A 12,720-nucleotide genomic window follows, 5' to 3' on the forward strand; every position below is an offset into this window, starting at 1 on the left:
CAAGCATGACGGTCGAGATAGATCGCATTTAACTCGTCTTATCCTGGGAAATGTCAGTTTCGAAGTCATTGAATCACAAATGATCGCTCTGTAGGGGTACGTAGAGTCAAGACATACTTGCATGTCTTACAGCCTAGTCGTGACTTTGGAGCGAACTTGCGAGGCTTTTTTCTCCAGGCTTGGTTGGCCGTCTTGTTTTTGGTCTTCATCCCATCCATCACGGTGATATGAACTGGCTGGTATTTGCAGAGAACGTTTCAGGCAAAGGTCAGTCCAAACGACACCACTATCCTTAAGCCACCACCTGCATGCAACGTCTCTGAAGGAAACTAATGGGGCACTGATGGAAGTTCAGGACGATGATCAGCTCGTCCGTTCCCATGCCATTTAAGGTGCCATCGCCATATCTTTGCGGTGGAACGCGGAGTGAGAAAGGATGAGGGGCATGAAGTACAAAAAGGCGAAGCTGGCAGAGAGGCTGTGCTTGGTGGGCAGCTTCCTACAAGCGATGCATTTCAAAAGGATGAGGAAGGATTGGAGTAGCCTAGAGTAAGCAAATGTATACGTGGTCTAGTGCGCTTCATACTAAGTGAATATTCATTGGCTGGTTCGTACACGCATGAGCCCGAGAAAGGAATCTGATCTTCATAGGCCTTACTTGCCAGAGACTAGTGCTTATATGGTGAGTCTTGATTGGCTTATTCGTATAGGTGGGGTAACAAGGACCGCGGGAATTCACTATTTTGGATCAGGATGGGACTAATTTAAGTAGTTATCCTTGTATGTCTGTATGCTAAGGACGCAAGTATCCATGAAGACAGGAGAATCAATCTCAATTGAAACGTGGAGGAAATCCGCGGACTCACCACTGCGCTTACTATGTACAAGGGTAAGATCCTGCCCCCGCACCGTACAATCTTGGTTGGTTATACGAAGCATATGAGAAAGATCCCCAGAACATGAATTGAAGAAGCGCCTTTTCGTCCCGACTGAATCACACTTTCTAAAAATCTTTCCTCTTTTGCACGCCAAAGTCTGTATCCACCTTGGCGATGAAGAAGAACCACATACCTAGGTATGTATGTTTCAGCAGTCCAGATTACATCTTTAAAAGTTTCTAGATTCTAATGACCGTTGGGAAGAGCAAATGAAAGCCGTTATGACTTCATCGTCCGTGTCAATCCAGGCTTACGAGTCGGTTTCGTCTTCCGGAGACCTGCTTTTTTCAATATATGCCACATTGTCATTGCAGATATCAAAGTGTCCTTGGATCTAAGCTCACCGGCCAAATCAGCATAAGTTCTTTTTCACGGCTATACTGATGAAAGCGTACGTTTGATGGTACTTTATGCTGAGTAGCCTCTTGCTTTTGAGGTCGGCAGAACGAGGAGCATCTGCAATAAAGTGGTCATGTACCACTAACTAATGGGCGATGGGATGGGTCAAATCGCGTTGAATCGCACGCGCGTATATACCTTGTAGCTTCCGAATAGGTATGTTTAGCAATTCGGAGACCTGGGCATAATTAGAGCCTATGGCAACGAGCCTAATAGTAATAGTACGTTGTGGAATAGTAGTAGGCATAGTGGTAGTAGTATTGGTAGATCAAACTAGGGGTAAGAGTGCGGGGATGACAAAGGGGGGTAAATAATTCACAAAAAAAAAGAAAAACAAATATTAGTATACTAGTATAACTACACCAGTAATTAAATATGGAGCTGGGTGCGCAGGGACTTTTTGAATGGACCTCCGTACTTGGTGGTCAAAATATTAATTGGCTCGTTCGTACAAGCGGAGCGGAAAGTGATTATATGCCAGAACAGGTATCGCGAGTTGATAGGAAGAATTCAGCTGCCTACTGAAGCCGTCACATTTGACCCTACTATCTAAGAAGATTCAATCCTTATAAATACTAGTAGTTCCCAGGTATCTCGATTGTGTCAGTTTTTGCAAACAACTTGAACTAAAATAAACGATCAATTAAACACCCCCAGGGATTTACCATGAACCGACTTGCAAATGCCCTCATACTTCTCATGAGCTTGGGATTGAAAGCTCACAGTTTATATGCTCCGGGCATGGTCTATGAATTCGAAAATGTGAGTATGGGACTTGCGATATCACATTGCCCGAGGGTTTCAAGTTTTTTGACGTGGCCTCCAGATTGAACCATCAGCCAACCTCACATGGACGCCATGTTTCGATGCCTTTAATTGCACTAGACTGGAAGTTCCCTTGGATTATTCAAACAGAAATCTTGGCACGACATCCGTTGCCTTTATCAAGTTGGCTGGCAAAAATGCCACCGTCGAGTCTCCAAGCATTGTACTCATTCCCGGTAATATTCCATTCCTCTCCATCGTGCGACATTTTATGAACTTCGTTTGACCGATATTATGTTAGGCGGTCCGGGTGGCTCTGGTGTCGACCTACTCCTCACATACCAGAATATCATTGGTCAGATGTTTGGAGAACAATACAACTTCGTCTCCTTTGACCCTCGTGGTGTGAACAACAGTGGTTTGCATCTCGATTGTTTCTCGGGAGACGCAAAGGCAAGGTCCACTTTCTATCAACTGCATAGAACAGGCGCCACCAATATCTCATCAGTATCGCTTGAGGAACAGTACTATTCAAGCTCTATATATGGCGATTGGTGCAACCATGCCGTCGAGAACAATTCACCCCATTCATATTACGTGACCACGCCAGCAGTTTCCCATGATTTGCTCGCGTTTACCGAGGCTGAGGCTGAGATGGCTGGCAAATCACCATCAACTGCCAAATTGTGGTGCTATGGCATCAGTTACGGCACTGTTATCGGCAGCACTTTCGCTTCCATGTTCCCTAACCGCGTCGGCAGAATGGTGCTCGACGGTGTTTTGAATGCAGATCAATATTATAGCAATTATTGGACAGACAATGTTGATCAAATGGACGAGGCCATGGAAACATTCTCGACCTTCTGCCATTCCGCAGGGCCCGAAAAGTGCGCATTTTGGGGACCTACGCCGGCCAATATATCGGCAAGAATGGATGGCATTATCCGTGAGCTTCAGAACCGTCCAGTCCCGCTAAGCAGAGTCGGAGATCTGAACTTGCCGACAATGGTCTCCTATTCAGACCTAAAGACACTTTTCCTCAACGCACTCTACACCCCACTGGCTAACTTTCCAGACATGGCCGACATCTTATACCAGGCCGAGCGGGGGAATGTATCTGCTCTTGCAGGCATGTTTGATCAGTCAAATTCTATAACCGATACTCGCCTTGCCATTACATGCACAGATTCATATCGGAGAAACAAACTTACTAACATTGAAGAGCTCAAATCTTGGGTGGAGTACACGATTTCCAAGAGCAAGTACATCGGTGATATCTACCCTACGTTACTGGAAGGTATTTTATGCCGATCGTTCCGCCCACATTTGCCTGATAGCATGGTATTTCAAGGTAGGCAAGAATCCTTCTACTCTCCTTTTCAGCATTTTATGAACATTGTCTTCGGCAAATGGGTTAGCATCTGCACGGGGTATAAAGTCTAATAAGCTCTATGCAGACGAAATAGGTGGACTCAATACGCCTACTTCCTTCCCGATTCTCTTTACGAGTAATACCATCGACCCTATTTCTCCGCTAGTATCGTACGTTTGGCCAAATCGCATTGTCATTAGGTACACTTGCAGCTGACATTATCTCATTTTAGGGCGCGCAAGATGTCATCTCGGTTTGCCGAATCGGTACTTTTAATGCAAGAAGCCGTTGGTGTAAGTTGCTATAAACGAACCTACGTTTTCTCGCCAAGGATCTAAGCTTACTGGCGGGTGTTTTCTTGACTTCAGCATACGGTCATCAACCAGGGTGGGTCAAACTGTTACTTTGGACATGTCCAGGCATACTTCCAAGGCACAGCTATCTCGCCCAACACCACCTGCCCGCGACAGTATATTCCTTTCATAGATACTTCTCCCTTTTAACAATCGCAAGGGAGAAAACGGATCGTGGTGGTTGGTTACCAGGCGAAAAAAGAAAAGAAAAAAACATCCAACAGCAGGGATTCGCATGTGGTCACCCACCATACTACTAACCTGAAGGCGTGTGGCTAAAATACAGTAAGTAGTGCGGCGGGTGCCGCCCGGGTGAAAATGGGGTACGCGCCGCTTTAGCGTCGCGCGACCCGGGTGATTAGGGTGAGTGCGCAACAGACAGGGTGAGAACGGGGTGACACCGGGTGAGAATCGTACTTGTCATGCGTTTTGACACTCCAAGCTGAAGTGAAACATTTATAATTGGCTGGCCTACCACCACCGGAAGCACTAGTCTACTTGGCACCTGCACATAGCCACCTTCCATGTAAAGGAGAATGACGAGTGGGCCATTTTTACCTTAGTACATTCGAGCCAGCAACTACTTTGTTTATCCTTCATAAAGGCGGTGTCTATCATGATCCTTCAAAGCCCCCAAAGAGTCAATCTTCTTCGAGACAACTACTAGACGAATGAAACGCCCATTTGGTTGTAGTTTAGAGGTATCTTTTATTATTCTATTCTGAAGGAAAGAAGAAGCTATAAATACCACGCGGAGCCAAGTCGGGTTTTTCCATCAACTTCCGATGGTGTTACTTGCTTGCTGATCTGCAGCAGCTTTAATGTGATACCAACTGGTCACGATTAATTGTTCAACAATTGGGTGAAAAGACCTTGTTGTTATTAAGTAGTACTTCCATTTGGGCCGTCGCCGTCGGATGCGGCAGCTCCTGGCTCCTTCTTGGGCCAATGTCAATACTCTCGAGGAGGCCTCTTTCAGTTCACTTCCGCTTCCCCCAGAGATATTTCTGGAAGTGATTGAGTATTTGGAAGCCGAAGATATCTTGGCTCTCGCGCAAGCCGATGAGGGGTTCGCCCAGTTCGCGTTCTCAGGGCATTCATCTAGTCTGTGCGAATATGGACGAACGACATTGATCCGCGCAGTTACAAGTGGACATATAAACATTGTTCGGCATTATCTGAGAGAGGATCCGATCCATGCACTGCTGATAATGAGGGAAAGACGACATTGCACGTGGCCGCTGGTTTCGGTCACTGTAACGTGGCGTCTTTATTGATTGATGCGGGAGCCGATATCAATGCACGTCTTAAGAATGGATTAGCTCCACTGGATTTTGCCGTTCTAACGGGATATTATGGCGTCCTGGAGCTTCTTTTGAATAAAGGAGCCACCATTACGGATGTAAGGATCGGCGAGGCTCAAAGAACGACTCTACAGGCCGCTGCTATCAGGGGGTATAGCCGAATTGCAGAGGTTTTGATAAGACATAAAGCTCCTATTGATATCAAGGATGGCCACGGTCACACGCCTCTTCATTTGGCTGTTTCGAAAGGGCATCTTGAGATAGTTCGGGCGCTGCTTCGTGCTGGAGCAACCTGCCTCACAAGAGATGAAAAAGGCGACTCACCTCTGCACCTCGCCGCCAGCAACGGTTATACTGCTATAGTACAGGAGCTTCTGAACAAGGGAGCAGACCCTTCTCTGCGAGGCCACGAGAATGCTATGCCATTGCACCAGGCGTCATTGATGGTTTACGTTGATATTTTCCTGCTTCTTCTCAATGCTGGGGCGAATGTGTCTGCTCAACTTTTAGATGGGAAAACCCCTCTTCTTCAAGCCCGTGGCGGCGGTCAGGTCGCAATCGTGCGGCAGCTAAAAGCTGCCGGAAGCTGCCCTTCAGTTCCAGGTGAGGATGGGAACACGCCACTACACTTCGCTGTCCTTCCAGGGAAAACAGCAATCGCCGGTATGCTAATAGAAGCTGGAGCACATGTCGATAGCATAAATGACAGGAAACAGGGCCCCTTACACTGGGCAGCTAGAGAACACGAAGAGATGGTCTCTACTTTGCTGAAGCAAAATACAGAACAAGAATGTAAGCTTTTTCACAAGTTTGATGATAATTCATTGATTTGGGTCGCCCTTTTTTGTATTTCTGAAACTGATTTACTTGATTAGCCTGCCGCCCTAAAGGGTGTTTTATCGAACCATATCTCGCTTGCTGTCAGTCACAAAAAGTCTATCTAGAGCTAGAAACCAGATTTTGGCCGGGGATAAATTCGCCTCTGGATTTGCACCAAAGTTGGTAATCTATCGCATTTAGTATGGTATTTGCGGTGGTCGAGGACAACCGGATGTCCAAAACGGACGGAAATTAGCGGCAGACAATGCAGGATTCAAGAACAAAATGGAGATACGACGGTTCATAGTGGCCCAATATTGGACGCTGTGCAAACTAAATGTTCCTGCCAAATTCCGAGAATTTCATGACAGTCAAACGGCAAACCATTAGCCTGTTGTTCAGGATAAAAGAAAAGTTCTTCTCTTAAAATAATCTGCGAGAACATATGATTGTTCGGAACCCCTTATGAAAGCAAGGGGTGACACTGTGTTATGTTTTAAATACCCAAGATGCCCAATTCCCTTTGTCATTCCTTTAGTATACACAATGATTTGCAACGTTTCTTTCCGCAGTATGAAGTTGCTTACAATACTGAGCTTCTTCTCTCTCCTGGATTTCGGAAATGCAAGGATCATTCCATTTGGAGAAACCCCAAATTTTCTCCAATTCGAACTCACATTAACTTGGGAGGATGCGGCACCGGACGGCACAGTTAGGAAAGCCATCCTGATGAACAATCAACTGCCCGGCCCTACTCTGCGATTGAAACAGCACGAAAGTGTACAGTTTTTGGTCCGTAACTTATTACCAGTGTCAACCGCCATACATTTCCATGGTGAGTTAATTCAGTGTTTTCTATTCGTTCCGTACGTTTTGAAGACTGACGTTGGGACTTCCCGCCTAGGAATCGACCAGTTGGGTACCCCGTGGTCCGACGGTGTGCCAGGCCTCTCGCAGCGGGCAATTCAGCCTGGAGAGAGCTTCATGTACAGATGGACGGCAAATTCGTATGGAAGTTATTTTTATCATGCCCACTCCAGAGGCCAGCTAATGGACGGACTGTTTGGTGCCATCTACGTCGAACCATCGAATATTCAAGAGCGACCTTTCAAACTGATTTCCAGTGATGAATCCAAAGTCGAAGCTATGCTTCAGGCAGAAAGACAGACAAGGCCATTGATACTTTCCGACTGGAGGCATCTAACTTCTGAGCAAGTTTGGGAAGCCGAAGTGGCCTCAGGGCTGGATGCGCCTTGTGTGAATTCTCTGCTCATTAACGGAAAGGGCTCGGTGAATTGCTTTGATCAAAACTTCATTAATCAAATGACATCGCCTGCAGTAAAAGCCCTTCTTCAAGGTAATAACCTTACAGATATTGCGTGAGTGCTTCCTAGCTTCTAACCATTTGGCAATCGCTTCAACTGACCAGGTAAAACATAGATGCCCGCCGCCGTTTATTACGAATCTCGAAGGATCATATGGCCCGGTCAACTATAGCGCAATCCCCTTCGGGCTGTTTTCTGGCTGTAGAGCCTCTCAAGGCAGAACCGAGGTATTCAACATAGATCCTTCTGAGAAATATGTGAGCTGGGATATCATCAGCGCATCGGGCACCAAGTTCATGATCTTCTCTATCGACCAGCACTCGATGTGGATATATGCGATCGATGGTCACTATATTGATCCGAGTCAGGTAGATGCTATCAAGATTGCAACTGGCAGCCGATACTCGGTTCTTGTGGAGCTCAACAAACCCGCAAATAGCTATGCTATGCGGGTGGTAGATGCCGGGATACAAATTGTGAACGCGACAGCGGTTCTATCATATAAGAGAAACCCGCTGGACCCCACGACTCTAGGTGATATGATCGCCCCATCAGAAACTCCGCATATTGATGTAACCGGAGCTGCGACATCCGATAGTGTGGAATTTTCAAACGAATTCGGATTTGTTCCATATCCTGTGGAAGCGATTGGGATGAAGACCATTGACCAGACATTCATCCTCCAAATTTCTCGATTCAACAACTCATATACCTGGACTCTTGGAAATAAAACCTTTCCAATGGCTCTTGAAGGATTGCAAACCCCCCCTTCTATTTAATCGCACAGCCATTACCGATAGTGACCTAAGAATCATCACTCGGAACGGAACATGGGTCGACATTATCATTACCAACCCGCTCCTTGGGCAACCCACTCACGCAATCCATAAACACTCTAACAAATTCTACGTTATTGGCCACGGATTTGGAGACTGGAACTACACGTCAGTCGCTGAGGCAATGGAGTTCATTCCAGATAATTTTGACTTGCTGAGTCCGCAGCTTCGGGATACGTTTGTCGTCGAGGGAACACGTGCGGGACGTAGTTGGCTAGCCATCAGGTATCAGGTGGTAAACCCAGGAGCTTTCATCATTCATTGTCACATTCAGCCGCATTTGAGTGGTGGAATGGCTATGGCGATTCTGGACGGAGTGGATGCCTGGCCTCAGCTTCCTCCGTATCAACTCACCGCGCGCTGAAAGTGATGATTTGAACCATACGCAATATGTAATTTACAATTCATACCTTAGGATTACCGATATCTCCACGGTACATTAGCGCTGTGAGATCGAACTTTTTGAAATTTCTATATTTAACAGTATTTGACAGTTTTCACCATGAACCATACTGTAGAAAGCTAAGATAAATTCTGTGAATGAGTTTCAAGCAAGTGGATCAGAAAATGAACTATTAACTTGCAGCGGAAGTATCTTGCCATTGAGTATAGTCTTGCGATATATTCAATATCTTTCGTCCCAAAGTAGGGAAAGAGATGTATACCTAGGATATTCTAAACAGGAGAGCAAGGGACGGCCCTTACTGAGGTGAAGCTGCAGCGTAAAATTGGTTCATGCTCAATGTACTCGCTTGATGCTCATTTTCAAGGGGAACCTATTGTGCTCTGTATGAAAAAAGGGAATGTGTGAGGTAGGTAAGAGACAAGGGGCTCCTTGATTATGATTTCTTGAGTTAAAGGGTTCGTGAATAATACTGTCTGGCTACGTGTTGCTCGATTTTCCCACATGAATCGGCGCTACAAAATTAATCTTTGATTTGTCATAGTATTAAATAGAATCTTAATAATTTATAGAGTGGTAAGATTGATCTAGTAATTGAGATACAAGCACACCAAAAGGACACTAATGAATTTATCCGCCAAATGTGTGGTCAAACGATGTAAGGTACAGAAATAAATGAAGCAAATAGGCAGTTTCATTTTGACACTGGTACTATGGAGGGGCTGAATGAGAAGAGATATTTAAAAAGTGTTCACCTAGATACCCCGCGCCTCCAATGCCATGCGTAGCGTCTTCTGGAATGAGAAGACATTTTCCGGCGATAGCATGGTGTAGTGCGAGCCCAAAACCTCATGAAAACGGGGCTCGGCTCTGGTAAAATCTTTCCACTTGAGGAGAAACCCTTCGAGCCATAGCTTTTTTGAGGAAGCTACGGCGGTGATGGGATCACAGAAAAAGACATCCATGCTCGCCACGGAGGATGAGGGTTCGTATGATACCGCGATGCGGTGAAGATTCAAACCAATTTGTGCCCATCTTGTCAGGGCAGCCAACGACAGCGCCAACTCAGTCAAACGATTGTGATTTATATGGACCATGACCTCCGTGATCAGACTACTATCTGGGACGTCCTGAAGCTCCTTTGCCAACTCTCCTGCGCGATCCTCCGATATGAGTTGTAAGAAGTGGCACAGGTCTAAAACGGACATCTTCCATGTCACCTGGCTCATGCGTGTTTTGATATGAGGTGGCAAATTGAATGAGCCAATGAATTTCACCTGATCACCATTCGACTCAAGGATTTTGCCAATTTCAAATGCCAACATTCCACCATATGAATAACCGGCTACTGCATAAGGGCCTTCGGGCTGTTCTTTCTTGATAGCCCCATGATAAAGCTGCACAATCTCTTCAATAGAGTCGAACGGCATCTCCCCTTGGTTGAAACCAGAGGCGCGCAAGGCGTAAACGGGTCGATCTGTGATGTACTTGCCCAGGTTCATGAATACCATCACTTCACCCACACCAGGATGGACAAACCAAAGAGGAATTTTATCACCTCCTGTCTGTAGTTTGACCACGGGATTGTATGCTACCACGAGCCTTTGGGAACTAACTAAACACATTGCCAGATCCCGGACGGTGGTATTGGTCATTAATGTAATCAGGGGAATCTCTTCGATGGGCATACACTTTAAGTTGGTTTCAATGCATCTCTTCAGCTTGATCAACTCGATTGAAGAGATACCTAGATCCAGAATTGAAGTTTGCACATCGAATTCACTCGGTGCCACGTTCATTGAGTCGATAAATATCGTCAATAGTTCTGATTCCAATTCATCCCTAGGCTCCTCTCGTGCGCTGATGCGGTAAATCGCGAGCTTATTGGCATTTTCTTCTTCGTACACATGGTATTCCCCTCGTTCAAATGCTTCTTTCATTGCTGATCGTGAGAGCTTCCCAAGTGAAGTCTTTTTAAGCAGGGACTGGGGTAATGGTAATATTTGCGGTCGGCAGCCAGTCAACGAAAGGGTGATCTTGCCAATTGCATCAGCCGTTTGGGCACGGGCGTTGATGTCGTCAGGATTGTACGTTGGTACGTAGATAGCCACGACCTCTTCAGTATGCCCTCCCAGCTTGAAGTAAGAGAAACAGCAAGTCCAGCTAGGTGTGACGCCCAGTATGGGAGCTTCATCAATCGCACTCTCTAATTCGAATGGGTCGTATTTCACCCCGTTGACGACCAACAGATTTTTGGTGCGACCTTGCAGGATCAGGCAACCGTCATGATTGATTAATGCACGGTCTCCCGTCTTGAACCATCCGTCACTGGTAAACGATTGCTCAGTATCGCAAGGATTGTTGAAATAGCCCTTGAAGACCACGGCTCCAGATACTTCAAGGTCGCCTACAACGCCGGGAGGCAAAGCGTGGTTTTCTTTCCCTTCACAGCCACCCGTAATCCTCATGGAAATCCCTGGCATACATAATCCCAGAGAAGGAAAGAGAAGTCGCTTTTCCACATCATATCGAGGACAAGCAGTGTTGAAAATTGCTCCCGCGCACGTTTCGGTCATTCCAAAGCCTGGTACAATAACATTCAACGGCGCACCGTAGTTTGCAGAGAGCAATTGTGATAGTTCGTCGCAAGTCTTTGTCACATTAGCCTCCCCCCCCGGAGGTAATATTGCGCAGACAAGCGAGATTCCAAAGGTGCTCAGCGGGTTTGTTCTCTCCCTTCTCCCGCAGAAGAAATCTGTGGATTGCGGCGAGGAAGAAATTGGGCGCGAAAGTTGAGGCAACGCGATGTCGGTCAATTAAGTCCAAAAAAAGCTCCGGACTCACCAGCAGATCGGCAGCTTGAACTAGCACCTGGTCCCGCCCTGTGTATATTCCCTGGAGATGCATCTCCACAAGGCCCGCAACGTGGTCGAAACCAGTCCAGTTCAGAAAGCTGGAATTTTCTGGAACAGGCATCAACCAGGCTTTTCCAGAAATGGCTGCGAGAAGTTGACTGTGGCTCAAAGGGACTGCTTTACATCGTCCTGTACTTCCTGAGGTCAACATCAAAACCGCAGTAGCATTCGCGTCCGCCTGGTTGACGTCTTCAGCTTTCGTTTCTTCGTTTTCTGTCTGACATTGGCTGGCTTGGTAGTTGGTTTCCAACAAGCCAACAAAAATCGGAGCAAATAATGCATGTCCCTGAAATTCGGATGCTAAAGCTTCCGTGGTGAGGCATTTGGGGGCCATGAGCATTTCATACAAGTGGTCCAAATGAGCCAGCCTCTGCTTCAGATTATTCGGGAAAGGAGTCGACATTGCTGGAACATAACCCGCGAGCAACACGGCCCAGAACCATAAGAGTCCATCCCAGTGATTATTGAAGTGCAAAAGCACCACAGAACCAAGCGGCGGCAGACTTTGAAAATATAAGGGCAGGGTCAAAGATGCTCGCTGAGCCATTCGTAGCAACTTTGCGTAAGAGATCACCACTGGTTTGGTCGTGTTTGCCAGAGGATAGAACAATATACTGCCACTGTCTTTTCTTGAAGCGGTCGCCTTCAAAAGTTGCTGGAGATTTTGGAAAGACATGACTCTCCGTGCGAGAATGAATATTTGTAATTATGGTGATAATGCCAAAAAGGAACTCTTGACTGTGAGGATAGAGAGGCAATCTACAAAATGTGTTGAGTGATTACAACTTTAACTTATAAATATTTGTGGATTTTTTGGGGTTATCGCAACCGAGATCGCTCAAGAAACAAAAATTTAGACGGTGTGCTGCATACCAAACTGATGAAGCCAACAGCAGATCTCAATGGATGCTCTATGCGCACTGCAGCCCTCAATATTTCACTTAATAGCATCTATGTGGTGGGCCAAGATCCTAGAACAGGCACACCGCCATTTTTCCATGCATACCCAAGTAAGGAGGCATACCACCCTTTTTGACGCCTACTGAAGTCAATAAGGCATGAGGCATGTTGCATACTTTCCATGCACAAACTTCTTTTCCCTGGTGAGGGAATTAACCTCGTGTCGACGGGACGTGTTGATAGGGCAGTCATATTCTGTCTTTAGCTCTAAGTGAACTAAATAACTGCAATGCATCTCAGTATCCTACATGATATTATGGATCAATGGGTTGTTGACTCTCAGATGCCAACGAGCTATAAGTTGATCGATGTGTTGCTTCTACTCTGAAAA

General features: G+C 46.2%; 6 protein-coding genes across 6 annotated transcripts; 3 read left to right on the forward strand and 3 right to left on the reverse strand.

The window, feature by feature from the left end:
* Nucleotides 1-1,157: 1,157 nt before the first annotated feature.
* On the reverse strand, nt 1,158-1,584 carry N7509_012045 (uncharacterized protein; the record flags this gene model as incomplete). Its single annotated transcript, XM_056636682.1, has 3 exons — nt 1,158-1,302; nt 1,334-1,418; nt 1,476-1,584. 3 exons carry the CDS (start codon nt 1,582-1,584, stop codon nt 1,158-1,160), a joined length of 339 nt encoding a protein of 112 aa, XP_056482712.1.
* A 419-nt stretch (nt 1,585-2,003) lies between these two features.
* N7509_012046 (uncharacterized protein) lies at nt 2,004-3,960 on the forward strand (the record flags this gene model as incomplete). Its single annotated transcript, XM_056636683.1, has 6 exons — nt 2,004-2,099; nt 2,164-2,338; nt 2,404-3,453; nt 3,560-3,644; nt 3,707-3,767; nt 3,814-3,960. The coding sequence occupies 6 exons, from the start codon at nt 2,004-2,006 to the stop codon at nt 3,958-3,960; spliced, it is 1,614 nt and encodes a 537-aa protein (XP_056482713.1).
* Nucleotides 3,961-4,744: 784 nt separating this feature from the next.
* Nucleotides 4,745-6,006, forward strand: N7509_012047 (uncharacterized protein; the record flags this gene model as incomplete). The annotated part of the gene is made up of 2 exons (XM_056636684.1): nt 4,745-4,896; nt 4,971-6,006. The coding sequence occupies 2 exons, from the start codon at nt 4,745-4,747 to the stop codon at nt 6,004-6,006; spliced, it is 1,188 nt and encodes a 395-aa protein (XP_056482714.1).
* A 490-nt stretch (nt 6,007-6,496) lies between these two features.
* On the forward strand, nt 6,497-8,475 carry N7509_012048 (laccase-1; the record flags this gene model as incomplete). The annotated part of the gene is made up of 4 exons (XM_056636685.1): nt 6,497-6,785; nt 6,855-7,329; nt 7,391-7,913; nt 8,029-8,475. 4 exons carry the CDS (start codon nt 6,497-6,499, stop codon nt 8,473-8,475), a joined length of 1,734 nt encoding a protein of 577 aa, XP_056482715.1.
* A 794-nt stretch (nt 8,476-9,269) lies between these two features.
* N7509_012049 (non-ribosomal peptide synthetase) lies at nt 9,270-11,090 on the reverse strand (the record flags this gene model as incomplete). Its single annotated transcript, XM_056636686.1, has 1 exon — nt 9,270-11,090. One exon carries the CDS (start codon nt 11,088-11,090, stop codon nt 9,270-9,272), a length of 1,821 nt encoding a protein of 606 aa, XP_056482716.1.
* Nucleotides 11,091-11,175: 85 nt separating this feature from the next.
* On the reverse strand, nt 11,176-12,105 carry N7509_012050 (uncharacterized protein; the record flags this gene model as incomplete). The annotated part of the gene is made up of 1 exon (XM_056636687.1): nt 11,176-12,105. The coding sequence occupies one exon, from the start codon at nt 12,103-12,105 to the stop codon at nt 11,176-11,178; it is 930 nt and encodes a 309-aa protein (XP_056482717.1).
* Between the last annotated feature and the right edge of the window lie 615 nt (nt 12,106-12,720).

Source organism: Penicillium cosmopolitanum (assembly GCF_028827165.1).
Source record: "Penicillium cosmopolitanum strain IBT 29677 chromosome Unknown utg000011l:1.0-3548175.0:1.0-3550911.0, whole genome shotgun sequence".
Lineage (NCBI taxonomy): Eukaryota > Fungi > Ascomycota > Eurotiomycetes > Eurotiales > Aspergillaceae > Penicillium > Penicillium cosmopolitanum.